Source organism: Amphiura filiformis, chromosome 2 (genome assembly GCF_039555335.1).
Source record: "Amphiura filiformis chromosome 2, Afil_fr2py, whole genome shotgun sequence".
NCBI lineage: Eukaryota > Metazoa > Echinodermata > Ophiuroidea > Amphilepidida > Amphiuridae > Amphiura > Amphiura filiformis.
In genome coordinates, this window is record NC_092629.1 from 9967923 (window position 1) to 9985567 (window position 17645).

General features: G+C 35.6%; 1 protein-coding gene across 1 annotated transcript; it reads left to right on the forward strand.

The window, feature by feature from the left end:
- Positions 1-1023: 1023 nt before the first annotated feature.
- On the forward strand, positions 1024-6487 carry LOC140145859 (cytochrome P450 2J6-like). Its single transcript, XM_072167547.1, has 3 exons — positions 1024-1453; positions 3172-4134; positions 5133-6487. Exons 1-3 carry the CDS (start codon positions 1090-1092, stop codon positions 5312-5314), a joined length of 1509 nt encoding a protein of 502 aa, XP_072023648.1. The 5' UTR covers positions 1024-1089; the 3' UTR covers positions 5315-6487.
- The last annotated feature ends 11158 nt before the right edge of the window (positions 6488-17645 follow it).

A 17645-nucleotide genomic window follows, 5' to 3' on the forward strand; every position in this document is an offset into this window, starting at 1 on the left:
AAAGTTTTCTGACAACCTTTTGTAACCTTTTGCGAATGATGTCGAAAACGTTTTGTGTTTGCTGGGTATTTATTTATATACTCATTTATTTATTTACTTATTTGTTTGTTTATTTGTTTATATTTTTATTTATTTATTTATTCATTCATTTACTTATTTATTTATTTATTTGTTTATTTATTTTTTTTATTTTTTTATTTATTTATTTATTTATTATCTGCTTTTCATTTTGTTGTAAAATGATCTGCTAGCCCCATCTTGCCTTCATGTGTGTGTTGGTTCCAGATTCATGTAAAAGGACTCTGGGCTATACTTACTATAAACGGTTCATTACGAGGTTTTTATCCGACTCTAAAAGTTGGCATATGCTACTGTGTGTACTGTTTTGTCATATCTGTTTTAATAATGATGCAAATTTTTTATTCGCAATGTCTATGATTGAATTACGTAATAAAATGTGAATGAAAGAAAAGTAACTCAAAAATGTATTTTGGATGATTACATAATATAAAATGTCATATCTCACCAACGACATCGCAAAACTGGATGGAGTAAAAAGTATTGGAAACATGAATACTTTAGCCAACCTACAACTTTGAGTACATTTTTTAATCAGCCGTTTTGGGTTGAACCATTCTTTTTGGGACATGCTGTAGGAATACGTGTACTTAAACAATAAATGGTAGACATTGAACTATATCATTCACCAGGTTCACTCAGGCATTGATCACAATCACATAGTTGCCTTGAACTTTCTCCGTATAATACGCACTAGGATCCACAACATGCTCATAATCAGGGCATAATTCTTTAACCCCAATATATTTGTACATATCTTTGAAAATTTTGGGTACAAAAATTCATACCTTGCAATTTGAGGTCAAATTTTGCACTATGATTGTGCATGTGTAGTTGAGGTTATTAAACTGGGATGAGGCCATTGTGGTCCTTAGTGACGTTATTGCAAATTGATACTAGAGCAGCAGATCAAAAAATATGTATACAAATTTGATCATTCAGATTTGAATTATCCTGCACTAATAATCGCAACCATTGTTTTATAAGTTGCAAATCAAGAGCAGCAGGAACATGTCATATTTTGAGCTGTTTTTGCCGATTTTCAATGTCCAAACAATACTGGTATTGTTTGCCATATACTTATTGTCATCATATGGTTTTAGACGACGCAAGAATCTACCACCAGGACCATGGTGTGTTCCTCTGCTGGGAAATCTTCCAATTCTCGCGTTAAACCTTTATCGCACTGGTAAAGAACCAGAGCAATTGTTTGCTGACATGGCGAAGAAATATGGTGAAGTATTCAGCATGAAGATAGGTACCAAATTGATTGTGGTAGCTAATGGACTGAGATCAATTAAAGAAACCTCTCAAGATCCTCGTGTCAATGGCCGCCCAAGAAGTACCTTATTTGAAGAGATTGAGTATGATGAAGGTGAGTTTGTCTAACCCTAGGCATGCACACTACCCTGGCATAAATACCTGACGTCACATACTCAGATTATTGTGCACGTTATATAATAATTTATAAGGCCGTCCTTTTTATATAATCTCCCAAAGTCGAGGTATCAAAACAGAAACGAATGTATAGAGACCATGTAAAACTGTTTTTCTTAAGGGCTGGGGTATGAACGTTTGGACAGTATTTATTTTGGGACATTAGAGCACATCAGACATATCGAATTGCATTCTGAATACGAAGAATGTCATTCTGATATCAAATAATTTTGATTTTTGAAATTCGCAATTTAATACACATTTTATGGCAAATCATTAAAATTGATATTTTTGATATTTAACAGTACTTGAAGTAAACTTTATAAATCTGATGATTTATACTTAAAGTGTATTTAGGTGGGATGAAAAGCCGACGATCAATTGAAAATTTTGACCTTTGGTATTGAAGATATGGATTTTTCCCCAAAACACCAAAAAAAATTAGGTCTTTTTGGGAAAAAAATCCATATCTTCAATATGAAAGGACAAAATTTTCAATTGACCGTCGGCTTTTCCTCCCTGCTACATACACTTTAAGAATATATCATTAGATTTATATAATTTACTTCGAGGACTGTATTATATCAAAAATTTGAAAAATATCAAATTATTATAATTTGTCATAAAATTTGTATTATATTGTGATTTTCAAAACATGAAAATTATTTGATATCAGAAAGACATGCTTCGTATTCAGAATGCAATTCGATAGGTCTGGGGTGCTCTCAGGTCCCACAAAAAATACTGTCGAAACCCAATAAACGCTCATTTTAGATCCCTTAAGTGCTTTTCAGAGAAGATGAGAGAAAATGAGAGAGAGAGAGAGAGAGATAATGTCATTCATGAAATATGCATCAAACTACTCCCTATTCCAGAAAAGATAACAGCACTAATTTTTTTGGATGAAAAAATATTATCCTGTTTTGCCAAATGAAACATAGCTGAATCCTAATCCTTTAGTTAGTCCTAACTGGCAATGAAACTAAAATTTTAAATATTTGGTCAATTTTTGGTAATAAGGGCCAAAAACATGCACTTCAGGGCATTTTCGACCTTTTTCGTATCCAGTGACAGTCAAGCCCAAAGAAAATGGAAAACACAGTCCAAGCTTTTTCATAACCAATTCGCAAAAATAACATATAATACTAAAATTATGAAGTAACTCATAAAACATGTAAAATTGCATGTTTTTGAACCATTTACCTCAAATTACAAAAATATATATTACAATTTGACCTTTGTTGCCAGTTAGAACTAACTAAAGGATTATAATTTAGCTAACAAACAGAGGGAGTACGGTGACTGAAAAGATCAGATGTGAAAATCTATCAATTGTGCACAAATTAATTGAATCAGAGTTCTAAGCTTAAATGTATGCACAGTTGGCAAGTGGACTACGGAGAAGTCTAATGTGAATATTAAATTTTAAACTTGTTCCATTCTTTTGCTAAAGTTTTTGCAAACTTTAAATGTTTCTATTTCTTCTCTTCTATGTCAAAATTGGACTTGGGCACATCTTACAGCTCAGACTCTCACTTATAGAGGTGGGTTGGACGCTTTCTACCTTACATGGAATATTCATTATCATTTTGGGCAACGACTTTGTCGCCAGATAACAATGATCAATTGGAAACTAATATCTTTATTTTTTTTCAGCCATACCTTTTACCACCGGTAAATCATGGAAATACCAGCGTACTTTTGTACTAAACACATTCCGGGCTTTCGGCGTGGGGAGAACCAGATTTGAAGGCAATATCATAAAGGAAGCAACAACATTGGTTGATGACATGCGCAATACCAAAGGGGGGCCTTTTGATCCTCATACTCTGATCGCAAATTGCGTGTCCAATGTCATATGTTCAGTCGTTTTGGGCAGGCGATATGATCATTCAGACAGCGTGTTTAAGCGACTTATCTTGCTCCTAAACCAAGTCACTCATGATCTAGGAACCGGTATTTTGGTCCCGTTTCTTCCCGTTGCAAAATACATTTTTGCACAAAGATACAAAAGCATAGTATCAAGTATGTCAGAATTAAGAAAGTTTATCACGACTATCGTTGACGAGCATCGACAAACCTTTGACAAGGATAACATGAAAGACATCGTTGATGTTTTTCTAAATGAAATTGAGCTTGCTAAAATCGAAACTGGTGATCGCGTCAACCACATACACCTGAAGTCTCTCATTGCTACAACAACAGTTCTGTTCTCCGCTGGAACTGAAACTTCTACATCAACTTTGCGATGGGCTCTCCTTTATATGATGAATTACCCAGAGATTCAGAAAAGAGTGCATCAAGAAATAGATGCGGTTGTAGGCCCCACATGTAAGCCTCAATGGGTCGATAGATCGTTACTCCCCTACACCGAAGCCGTTCTGCTTGAGATTCAGCGCATTCGAACGGTGGTGGCAGCTAGCGTACCCCGTGTGGCTTCCGAAGACACGAAACTAGTCGGCTATGACATACCAAAAGGTACAGCTGTAGTCTTCAATCATTGGGCAGTGCATAACGACCCTGATGTATGGGCGGAGCCGGAGCAATTCAGGCCAGAGAGGTTCGTGGATGATGATGGAAAGCTACGTCATCGTGAAGAATTGATGCCTTTCAGTAAAGGTCAGATAGTTTACTCTTTACCATACCAATGGCCATATCCATTACGAACATTTCCTGTACTGTTAATCGAAGTGTTTTCATTGTTACACGCCTTATGTGTTTAACACAGTGACACAGCGAATGTATAGGCAGATTAAACAACTAAATAAATAAAATGTAGCAGGATTAATGGAAATGAGTCACACATCGCTAATATTGATTTTCAGTTGTTGGTAAAAAAGGTACTGCAATTCTTTTGTATTTTATTGTTTTCAAGAACTGACAACTTGCAAGTTTGCACCAAAATGTAACATTTTCAAAGGACTAGAACGTGATTCAAATAACTTGAAATAAACATGTGTTGAACTTTATGCAAGCATTTAGTGTTTATGTGCTTAGAATTTTAATACTCGTAAGAATCTAAGTACACGCTTTTAAGTATTACTTTACTGTGGTAAATATTGATAAACGTTTGAAAGGTGTAACAATAGAACAGTCATAGGTGTTTTATTATTCTAAACACTTCGATTAACAGGGAATGATTCACAATAAGTACCAACATTCTTCACCGTTATGCCGGGCCGTGATGTCGACATCATAATATAAGTTTGCTCCGCACAATAAAGATATGCTCGCATTCTAGCATCGTCCACTATAATTCATTTTCTTTTCATGTGTGTCCCGCACGCCATGTACGTACTGTGTTATGTACTTCGCGTACATTGTGTACACGTTCGACTAATATTTCCATCCTAATACAATCAACGACGGTATTTGTCAGACCTACATTGTACAGCACCTAAAGTCTTAATTTTTGCAGGGTATAATTATGTTAGTTTAATAAAGTACATTACAATCCTGTATAAAAACATAATTTTGAAAAATATTGAGGGCGTCCACCTCAGCAAATGTTACTAGATAGCTTTAACTGTTTCGATCTCAGTTATAATTTAAATTTCAAGTCAGAGAGTAAAATGTTTATTTAAATCTTCTTTTCTATCCCGTATTATGTTTTACAGGTCATCGACAATGTCCTGGGGAAAATCTTGCCAAAATGGAGATCTTTTTGTTCTTCACCTATATCCTGCATTCATTCACTATCACAAAACCATCTGATGCAGAGACGCCCTCAATGAAGGGTATCAGTGGAATCGTGTTGAGTCCCACGCCCTATCAGATTGTTATTACTGAGCGCATTTAACATGTTCTGTTACTATTGCAGGCCGCCGTTTGTCTTTCCAAATTGCAACAAAAGTTTACTAGAACATATATCTTCATGGACCCTATAATAATAATAATTCGCAGCCAAGAGTTTGTGGAAATAAAAAAGTGAGACAGTATACAAATATACACTGCCATGAGAGGTTCTGGTTAGCCATAGTTTTAACCAGAACTTCGAATAAAGGCAGTATATATTTGTTTTATATACTTCATTAATATGTTCTTTGTTCATTGATTGGTTAAAAGAAAATTATTTGACGTTTTGACTCTCCAGCTTCTATCCTGGGTGAACAGCACGACCAATTTAAGCACAACCTATGTTTTGGCCTTCAAAAAAATTGAATAGGCTAAAATCAGGCTAACCAATTACAGCAGCGCGAAATCACGCTATGGTAGTTTCGCGTGCGTGAACTGTTCCGTCGCATCGAATGCGCGCACGCGGAAGGCATGGTCAAAAGTACTATTTACGGCTTGGAGGTACTATTTACGGCTCATCCGGGACATTGAAAATACTATTTACGGCTTAGAGGTACTATTTACGGATAGGAGTACTGATGGTAGAACTATTTTTGGTCATGTGATCCACTTTTAACCAATCAATGAACAAGAATATATTAATGAAGTATATAACATACAATATTATTCTGCAACAACCACTAACTTCGTACATGGATAGCGGGCTCGCACGTAATATGATAGTCGCCGATTGAAACCACGGACTATAGCTTTTTGCCCTCACCAATATGGTAGAAGTTAGATTCTTGAACAAATTCATCAGGACTGTTCATAGTAGCATTGTTAGTTGTGATTTCTTACGACTAGTCCAATAAAATATCCACTTACTTGCAGACGTTTCGGAAACTGCTACTGTCAATAAGTGATCAAATGCAAGTCGCGTGAAAGCGCTTAACGGAATGAAAAGTACCTATTGTTATACATAAACCCAAGGGTGTGATTGAGTAGCCGTAAGCACAAAAGGCACACATTAGCCGCTAATGCATAGTTCGTTGTCACCCCACTGACATTAGGTGCTTCATTTAAGGGATGTGGCTGTAGGAACAAAGACCAAACAAACATATTCTTGTTTACGCCGTAATATTGTTGTATTTCAACCATTTTACAACTTCAGCTGTGTAACTTGCACAAATTCCCGCTAAAAAGTGGTTCTTTGAATTTTTTAAAATACATTAAAAATCGCATTGGACTTTTCGTACTGATTATACTATAATGATTACCTGCCTATAATGTTCTGATCACACTATAGACTGGGATTATATGTGACCCCATTGCCAGGCAATTTGTTCCTATTGTTCCTTGTCTGGAAAAATTCAGGGACCGTGCTTTTAAATAACCCGCCAGAACACAATAAGCCATTGACCTGTGTAGTGGTCATACGTTGTTCATTCGACCATAAAAGATTTCTAGTCCCTCAGCAACTCATTAAAAATGCGTTGCATCAGGTCAGGGATTCTATTATAATAATTCTAATCCTTTCTTTGAGGTGAATAGATAAAAGAGAGTTCTTTAAAAACAGGTGTGATGTTGTAGATAATATATTATCATCAAAGTTGCTGGCATATAGGACATTTCGTGGAAGTGGCGCTTATTATATATTTCTTGTAAACACAATCTAATGTGGTACTCGCTACATGGAGAAGGTCGGTCTGCAAATGTCCATGCATGAAGCTATATAGTAGAGATATTATAGCTTCATGTTCAGTGTAAATCAATTAAAATACTATAGCTGGATATCAAAAAATCGTGATGCATTCCTTCTTGTTATGGACGATATTAATTTTGATATTACTGTGACAAAATCCATTCCCTTCTCAATTGATTAGGCTCCAGTCTTAGGCTTTCTTTTCTAAAAATAAATCATAGGGCCTAAAGGCAATTAAATATGGGCTAAACCCATATTCGGTATGCGGAAAGTTTTCATAGTCATCTATTACCTATACCAGGGGTCCGCAAATAGCGTGGTTTGAGTGGCGCGAGGCGCCGTTTAGATTTGAAATAAATAAATAAATAAATAAATAAATAAATAAATAAATAAATAAATAAATAAATAAATAAATAAATAAATAAATAAATAAATAAATAAATAAATAAATAAATAAATAAATAAATTCCCATGTTCTCCGTGTAAAGACAGGCTAAAATAGTGCAAAATATCTTTGATCGAACGCTAGGGAGTGTAATGAAATTCATACAGTGCTGATGTCACTGCCATATCAGTAGCCTGAATACTTCTGGCCTCTAATGACGGCGTCTTTTATTTACCCACAATCCGTCACTTTGCCTTATTCACCAACAGCACAACCCGATGACCGTGCGTAGTTGTTGAAAAACTGAAGGATCCAGTCTACCACATCAGGGTGAAAATGGTATAGCTTATCGCAAACCAGCCAAATTTGTATATGTTTGAATAGCTATAGAATACCCGTGAATATAGTGTCAGAAACTCTCACACATCTTGGGATAACCTTGTCATTAATGTGAGACAGAAAGCAACGCCATTTTGGGGATATATTTGAACATTGCGAGGGAAAACATTGCGGTAAAAGTAAGTTAATCATGAAAATCGTTTAATTCTAATAATATCAACCAGTAACGGACACTTAGCCAAGACTATGTGAGAAGTTTGGGGTATGTAAAGCATTTTCTTGTTATAAAAAACAAGGAAAAAGCAGTCCAAAATTAAACAACTCGATATTTTAAAAAGTACATTTTGAGAAGGCCTACGCTGGTTCTTTTAATTCTAGTTCAAAATCTGTTCATCACCTGCAGTCCGATTTGGTATCTACGGTTTCATAAAAGTATTGGGAACTCTTTTGGATGGTATTTTGATTTAAAAAACGATACTGTTAAAAATATCGGTATTTATGCCAGCGACATTTCTATTATGTAAAATGCATTGAAAATTGTCGGCTAAAAAGTGCATAAATTAAAATCGCGAACAGTAATAGCAACAACAACTATCTACATTCCAAGCGGAAACGCGTTTCAAAAACATACCACCATTTTCGGGCAATCGCTGAAACCGAAATATGAAATTCTAGGCCATCTGTAAAAAGTGCGTGAGCAGAAATGACCATGAACTTGGGTCACCGAAATAAGTGTTTATATTGGTGTCAGGCCTTTCATAGTGATACAACAATTAGCCCCCAATAATGGCTTTCATTTGAACCGTTATTTGTTAAACTGCGATTTTTACTTTTTGAGAAATCAATGAATGTATCAAAAAACTTTTCGAAAGTCGATTTAAAATGGCCTAACCCGTTAAATAAATTGAATGCGCCTGCTGAATGATTACACATGGCTGCCATGTCTATAATGGTATTAAATAGCTACGTCCCGGGAGCTACGTATACATGTAACATATAATAAGTATACCGGTATAGGCCTATATAAAAGTTGTTTTACAAATTGAGATTTTATTTTATTTTATTTTAAGAAGGAGAATGTCATAATCAGTGGCGTACTGAAGGGGGGGGCAGCTCTTCTGTGAGAGGTCTTGGGAGGGGATGAGGTTGAAGGAGGGGATATGAAGAATGAGAGGGGACTGGAGGAAGAGAGAAAGAGGAAGAAATAAAGAGAAATAAATAAATAGACGTAAATAAATAAAAAGGTAAGGAAAACGATAGGAATGAGAGGGGACAAAACGTAAGAGGGGAGGGAAGGGAGATAAGAAGAGGGAGTGATACTTTAGCAAGTACAGAGAAAGGACAAGAAATGAATGACAAATAAATGTAGGCCTTATAATAATAATTATAGAAACTAAACACAGCCCCCCCCCCCCCCCCCGCCCACACACCCCCACACACACAGCCCTAACACTAACAGCACTATAGGCAGCCATTCGATGATGCCAATGCCTTTTATGCGTTACGTATTTAAAACGCCCAGTCAGATGTATTTTACACCTGCCAAGCACAAGTCACCCAATTTCGAAAATTGGACGTTGAATGTACACTCTCATGAATATTGATTGGCAACATTTTCCAATATGTCAGCGCTCAAATCGGACACAATAGAACAATAGACCATTCAGTGCGTTGAACCAGTCGATAAGTTACGTCATGAATCCAAATATGGAAAATAGCCCCGCCCATCATTCGGGCCATCATTCAACCGCATCTATATACATAACTGGGACTCTCAAGTCATCTCAAGTACTTGGTATCCCAATCGATTGATTTTGATAATGCAATCAAAGCAATACAAACTTTTGAGGTCGCTTACCAGTGCATGGAAATAGTAGATATGTACTATTTCCATGGCCAGTGTAAATCGGGCTGGTATGAAAAATGAAAGTTTTTTGTTGCTATATCAGTGCAGAGATAATGTAGGCCTATCAGTGTTAACAAAAAGTCATTTGTATGATTCTAGGTTTGTGTTCTTTTTTTATTTAATATTGTCACATTTGTCGATAGGCCTAACCGTGATACCATTAAAAAAGCTAAAAGAACATCAATTCTACACACCGTTTATTTGGAACTGAACTTTGATTTATTAAAGTCATAATGTACGATATAATATGAATTTGGTTAATTTTTTTTTTTTTTTTTTTTATGGCATATTTGTAATGTATACACATGTTACAACTTGCATCTAAATGGAATCAGCCAAATTTGTTGTGTTTGTAGGTAAACAGAGTTAAAGTTCGATATAAAGTCATAATTCAAGAATTATGACTTTATGTCCTCCTATAGAACTGCGTGTTAAACGGCCAAAATAACAAAAATTTTGAAAAAAACAAATTTCAGTCGTAAATTTAGGTTTTCTACAACTTGTAATTTTATTTCTGAAGTAGAGATATCAAAACTGAATAGCAAGAATGTTATTATGGGATGTTTTATAGATGACTACAATTTGGTTTAGAAATCGGAATGAGGAAAATTGATGAAATGACTGGTCCAAAAAATAATAGCGAGTGGTATAATCAATGACCCAGTTCATTCACTCCCAGTCCCAATCAGAGTCTGAAAATTAAAATAGCAATGGAAAAATAATAATATATAAATCTTTCCTTTTCCGTTGCAATATAACTTTTGTATTTCCGATGATTATATCTTGGCCAAATTAGATGTTTAATATGGCAAAAACATCCCATTTTAGCTCTCAAAATTGCAAAAGAGAATGTACCCTTAAGTGCAAATTTTCCCTTAAACATGCAATTAGATTCGATCGCTATTAGCACGAATTCTCGGCATGCAAAAAAATGTATATTGAACTGAGCATACGTGCGACCCAGGGTCCCGTGCGAATCATGTCTCGGCAAAAGCGATCGAGTATAATTTCTAACAGTAATACGTGAAGTCCCAATAACCCTAGTCTTAGTAGTAAATTTTATTACCTGTATTATTAGCGCCAGTCCGGATGTCCGAGACGGGCTACTTTGGCATCCGATGGGCGTGCTATTTGCCTAACCAGCTCGTCCGACGACCACCCTGAAATGTTGGCACTTAAATAATGAATGCATACCGATCGCTGAGGTACAGGGATAAAATGGACCAAATTAGGAATGTTTATCTTCCATTAGGCCACAATCACCCTTGCAAATTGAATTTTTGCACGCATACGTACTGATAACTAGACACTATTAGTAGGGATAACCATCAAAATTTCATGTTGACCCTATTGCTACAAAAGATTGTTTTCTGAGTAGAACTAATCAACAGAAGTATTTTGGTGGTTAAATGGTCAAAATCGGTCAAAAACTTTTCGAATTATGAATTATCAAAGTTTCCCATTCTGACCGGTCATTGGAACGAAATAAAATGACAAGGTCCAAAAATAGCAGTTGGGAGCAAAATTGGCATAAGCATATATTTACCTTTATATATTTCTTTATTTTAACATATTTGCAAACATGAAACAAGCATATTGTGAAAGTATCAAAGGGGTTTCTTATGAAATGGCACTTAACTAGTCACTGGCATAACTTATTTTTTCAAACCAAGGCATTGAAATCATGCATTTAGAGGACATTTGCCAAAAATCATCCAAGATAGCCGATATGGCACAAAATCAAAATTGCACTAAGTAGGTGAACTTTTTTTCACAACCAAGAATTTCAATGTTATTGGGTTTAATATGACCAATTAGTAGGTGTATGTAAACAAAATCTTAAGTTTTGAAGGTCATTGACTCATTCACAACAATAGAGATTATCCTCATCATGCTCATGTGTATTCCTGTAGTATTCCTCATTCAAACCAAAGTAGCACTCAATACATTATGAGTATCTTTGTTCAAACCAATTCAATGCTTGACCTCGGAGTTACCTGCATGACTATCGCGGGCTATTTTGAAACAGTTATGGTTGCACATTCAGGTACTTCTTTTGAAAGTCCTAAACAAGGTATAGCCAGCAGCAAGTTGTAGATGTTATAGGCCTAAATATAAGAAAACGTTTAGAGTTAAGATCAGGTGAACAATACATCGAATGAGCACGAAACTTCACATTTATGTTCAGAAAGGTGTCTTCTTAACATGATTTGAAAGGAATATAAAAATTCCAAAGGGAAGCTGGTGATTTAATTTGTAACTCGAGATCTACTTGTTCAATTTTTTAACCTTTTTACAGAGGGTATGATAGAGGTATTACTGGCAACTCTGCTAAATTACAGCTCAGTAGGCTACGTTTTTCACCTGATCTTACTGATTTGAATATTTTGTGCCATTCTTGAGCAGTGCTAAACTCAGCCACTGGCAATTAAGCGCACTGTGGCGATGGACCAATTTTGACTCGCACTTACAGAAAAACAAAATAAGTTATGTTGCTGTAATTTGCAAGATAGTTACAAAATATAATTGGCAGTAACTTCCCCAAATTTCACAGAAAAATATTGAAAAATAAAAGAATGAGATCAATTTAGAAATGTATGTGCAAGCAGTGCACAGTTGAGCTCCCTGCATGTCTATGGGAGTGTTCTAATCAAGTTGATGGTTCATTGGTCATCCCTACTATTAGAGTAAGACAGCACCAAAACACCAATACATCAAAACCAACGTGAGATATAAAATACATGGACAGGTTATTTTCGGACAAAACTTGTTACTTTCAGTAGCCTTTTTTGGTTAGTTTTTTTATGAATTAAACGATGTTTTTTAGCAAAATATCAAAAATATTAATTTTTAGTAATTTGCCATAAATTGTGTATTATATCGCGAATTAAAAAAAATCTAAATTATTTGACATCAGAGGGACATTCCTCGTATTGAAAATGCAATTCTATATGCCTGATGTGCTCTCAGGTCGCACAAGAAATACGTGAAAACGTCGCTATCCGTGCCCTTAAGACGTTATCTTAAACACTGCAATCTTATTGGTTCGTTAATAGCTGTGTGGTATGACACGATATAACACACATTATAGCGTGTGCGTGTCGCGACGCGATACTCTTACGCGCTATTTTTACCAATCGGAGGTGAACAGCAACAACAAGACTAATCGATTCTAAGCCCCAGGTAATTCCTTTGAAAATAGGATTTAATTTGATTAAAATATGGTATACTTAAGATTAATATAAGTGTTTAAGAATGAGAATAAAGGTATTGTTTTTAGCCTCTGTCGTGTATCTATCCTCTCATAACACGAGACATCATTAATTTTGGCGCAAAATAACATCAAATCTTCTTTTCTATCCCGTGTTTTGTTGTACAGGTCATCGACAATGTCTTGGTGAGAACCTTGCTAAAATGGAGATCTTCTTGTTCTTCACCTATATCCTGCATTCATTCACCATCACAAAACCATCTGATGCGAAGGCGCCCTCTATGAAGGGTATCGGTGGAGCAACGTTCAGGCCCACGCCCTATCAGATTGTTATTACTGAACGCATTACAAATAATGCTCTGTAACTATGGCAGGCCTCCAAATTGCAACAACATTTTACTTGAACAATGGACCCTAAATTTATAACTATTCATAGCCAATAAATAGAGTTTGCAGAAATAAAATAAAAATATTGGGACAGCATGCAATTCTACAAAATCTCCTATTATTTCTAATCCTAAATTACCCCAATCCTATTTCACTATCACAAAACCATCTGATGCAGAGACGCCCTCTATGAAGGGTATCGGTGGAATCACACGAGTCCCACGCCCTATCAGATTGTTATTACTGAGTGCATTTAAAATGATGCGCTGTAACTATTGCAGACCTCTGTGTCTTTCCAAACTGCAACAAAATTTTAAATAAAAGAACCTATGATAAGAACCAATGAAATGAAGGTATTGGATTCCAGTAAAAGACAATTGGGAGTTGAAAATTCGGGCATGATGTGACGTTCGATTTGCATATTGCTTTGATATCGTTGCAGTTCTTGTTTATTGTTTTCAATAATATATTGATTTACATAATATTTGGTTGCTTCGACCAACAATACCTCATCTACCCTTAAACGAAATGAAAGACCTTGAACCATACATTCAGCATGTTCGCACATGCATGACTATTTATGTTGTCTAGAACTTGCACTACCTGTGTATAATAATTTACGTCGTTATGAATTCATACGTACGAATTGACAGTATATTGACACCGTTTGCACTACACCAATAATCAGATATATTGTTTTGTACGTTGCAAATCAAGAGAAAAAATGTCATTTTGTGAGTTGTTTATACCGATTTTCAATGTCCAAACAATACTGGTATTGTTTGCCATATACTTGTTGTCATCATATGGTTTTAGACGACGCAAGAATCTACCACCAGGACCATGGCGTCTTCCTCTGCTGGGAAATCTTCCAATTCTCGCGTTAACCCTTTATCGCACTGGCAAAGAACCGGAGCAATTGTTTGCTGACATGGCAAAGAAATATGGCGAAGTATTCAGCTTGAAGATCGGTACCAAATTGATTGTTGTAGCTAATGAATTGAAATCAATTAAAGAAAGTTCCCAAGATCCTCGCGTCAATGGCCGCCCAACAAGTACCTTATTTGAAGAGGTTGAGCTTGACGAAGGTGAGTTTGTCTATATGCAAAACCCCCGGGATACTACCCGACCAGGGAGCTCCTGAGGTACTCTTTACAAGTCAAGAAGCTGTCGGGTTTTCCAATACAGCAGACTGATGACGTACAGTATATGAAGAGTAGTCTCCTCCGCAGCCTGTTTTGTTACACGTAACCAAACTGGCCGTGTAGGACACGATAATGTTCACAAGCAGTGCAATACATACACATGAGCTCTGGGAGAGGTCTTTTGATGTTCATTGGTGTATTATAATGCGCGACCTTGTACACGAGAAATTGTGAAAGGACAACAAAATATTAGTTCCCGGGCCATGGACATTGGTTATATGCATAATAAATACAATATTGATATGCCATGCTCAAATTCTAAGCTCATACGGCATGTACGGTGAAATTGACCTAAAATATTTTTTTTATTTTTTTAGTCCAAAGTATATCTCATCAAGTTGATATACATATTACAATTTACTAATATATAATAAAGCGGCCTGATTTTACCAATGTGTGTAAAAACCATTCAATTTGTAATACTTGATTCAGAGGTGTTTTTTTCTGATAACAAAATCAGATAGCATTGAGAGTGTTGTCAGTCCATTCTCTCAAAGCTGGCAATGTTCATATCGTGACTAGGTCAAATTAAACGACTTATTTTTTTCAAAAAATTAGCCATTTTCATTGTCCTCATAGTATTAGCAAGCCAATGATATGATGTTGTCCGAGCAATATGTATGCCCTTTAAGATTTTCAATGTAATGCACAATGGAAATATCTTAAGGGCTAAGATAGCGACGTTTTCACGTATTTTTGAGGGACATGAGAGCCCTTCAGACAAATCGAATTGTATTCAATTTGAATACGATGAATGTCCTTCTGATATCAAATAATTTTGATTGTTTGAAATTCGAGATTTAATACAAATTTTATGGCAAATGATTACAAATTGATATTTTTGAAATTTATCAGTCCTTGAAGTAAATTGTATAAATCTAATGATATGTACCTAAAGTTTATGTAGCTGGGATGAAAAGCCGTCCTTCATATGAAAATTTTGATCTTTCGTATTGAAGATATAGATTTTTCCCCAAACACCAAAAAAAATGTGGGTCTTTTGTGGGGAAAATGTATTTCCAATTGATGGTCGGCTTTATATCCCAGCAACATACATAATATTTAAGTACATATCATTAGATTTATAAAGTTTACTTCGAGGTCTGTTGAATATCAAAAATATCATATTTTAATAATTTAGCACACAATTTGTATTATATCGCGAATTTCAAAAAATTCAAATTGTTTGATACCAGAAAGACATTCCTTGTTTTTAAAATGCAATATGATATGTTTGATGTTCTCTCAGGTCCACAAAAAATAATATACACACGTTGCTATCCGATTCCTTAAGAAAAGTTATGCTGAATTTTATTCTCATCACTTACTCGATTCTTTTGCTACAGTTTTTGAAAACTCTAAAAGTCAAAATTGGACTTGTTAATTGGGCGCTTATGCAGGTCAGATCGGCACTTATAGAGGTGGGTAGTCTGGTATGGTGCTCTTTACATTCCAAGGGATATTCATTATCATTTTGGGGCCGACTTTGTTGCCAGATAAAGAAGATCAATTGGATACTAATATCTTTATGTCTTTATTTTTTCAGGCATAGGCTTTACCTCCGGCCGGTAAATCGTGGCAATACCAGCGTAATTTTGTACTGAAGACATTCCGGGCTCTTGGCGTTGGGAGAACCAAATTCGAAGGCAACATTATCAAGGAAGCAACAACATTGGTTGATGGCATACGCAATACCAAGGGGGAGCCTTTTGATCCTCATACTCTGATCGCAAATTGCGTATCCAATGTCATATGTGGGTATTTCTCTGAAAAGGTGTACTATTTGAAGATAGGCAAATATGAATTTGAAAATGATTATAAAAATGTTTCCTTTACATATCTGTAAAGATGTAAGTCTCTAGTGCATGAAAACAATATTTGGCGCAATCTTTAGGGCGCCCTCTATATTATAGAGGGCGTAATCTGCAGGTTGTGCCAGGTGAGCATCATCTCCGTCACATTTAGGCCAAAAAGGAAATAAGGACAAAACTATTGTTAAAACTCTTAATTATGAGTTTTATGGATAACTTGTAAGTTGCTTGATTCATGTTTGCTTTTTTTTTTTTTTAAAAATATGATTTTGTACTTTCGTCATTTAGTTGGGACAATGAGAGGCAGGCTGTACGGAAAATGTCACGTCTGTTAGTATTTTTTTATACAAACTTAAGTATATTCATAATTTTGCTTGAAATAACTAAATAAATTTCTATTGACATAGTAAACACATACAATATCAATTACATTTCCAAATAGTAAATTCCATGTTGTCTGGGTCAAAGGTCAAATAAAGGTCAACAACAATTGTGATGGAGATGACAATGCTGTGATGGAGATGATAGTGATGTGACGGAGATGATGTTTCTACACAAATTCCTATAGAGAATCATCTCCGTCACAGACATTTGATTTCAGTAATGTTTTCACACTACTTGAAAATTAAATTCATACAGATGAGAAGGTCTAGAATTGGTAAGCATTTTCTGATAAACTAAACTGGACTTCGCTGTATCTCAAGATCCGGTGATGTGATGGAGATGATGGTGATGTGACGGAGATGATATTTCTACACGAATTCCTATAGAGAATCATCTCCGCCACGGCAAATTGTGACGCCAACTGATGTAGCGGAGATGATGGTTCAGACATTGCTTACGATTAATAGCAGGGTTAATCTTACCCACGTGTTACATATCACCACAACAGCTTGTGGGACATATTCAACCATCATTATTTTCCGGAAAATTTCAACAATAAGACTTATATCAAATTGATCAGAAACGTTTGGAGATGATGTTGAATAAAGGTACGCACGTGTATACTTGAAGATACCCTCAAAATTGGCAGGAAAAGAGTGCCAATGTGCACCTATTCCGGGTTGATGTTTTTCGTCGTCTGTAAAAGGCAGCGTACAGGGTCAAATTATTGACCTCTGATATTTGGTCTTCACCTCCAGTCGTTTTGATGCCAATGTGACGGCAATGATGCAAAACCAAGGGACAGCAATTTTTTGACACAAAGTTTTGAATTATTCCATAATATTGACTTTAGAAGTGGTTTTAAGCATTTAAACCTTCTTAGACATGATATTTACCCCAGTCAGTGGTAATTTTCACTTCCCACACTTGCTCACAAAAATACTACAAAATCACTAAAATTCGGTGCGTGACATCGGGACATGGGGTTTTCAGGGGGTCGTCAGATATTGAAGAATTTTTGAC

What these genes read in the sequence shown, in the direction of transcription:
- LOC140145859 (XM_072167547.1), top strand. Translation starts at nt 1,090, where the DNA reads ATGTCATATTTTGAGCTGTTTTTGCCGATTTTCAATGTCCAAACAATA. An exon ending in AGAGATTGAGTATGATGAAG is followed by an intron (nt 1,454 to 3,171) that starts GTGAGTTTGTCT and finishes ATTTTTTTTCAG; the next exon opens with CCATACCTTTTACCACCGGT. An exon ending in ATTGATGCCTTTCAGTAAAG is followed by an intron (nt 4,135 to 5,132) that starts GTCAGATAGTTT and finishes TATGTTTTACAG; the next exon opens with GTCATCGACAATGTCCTGGG.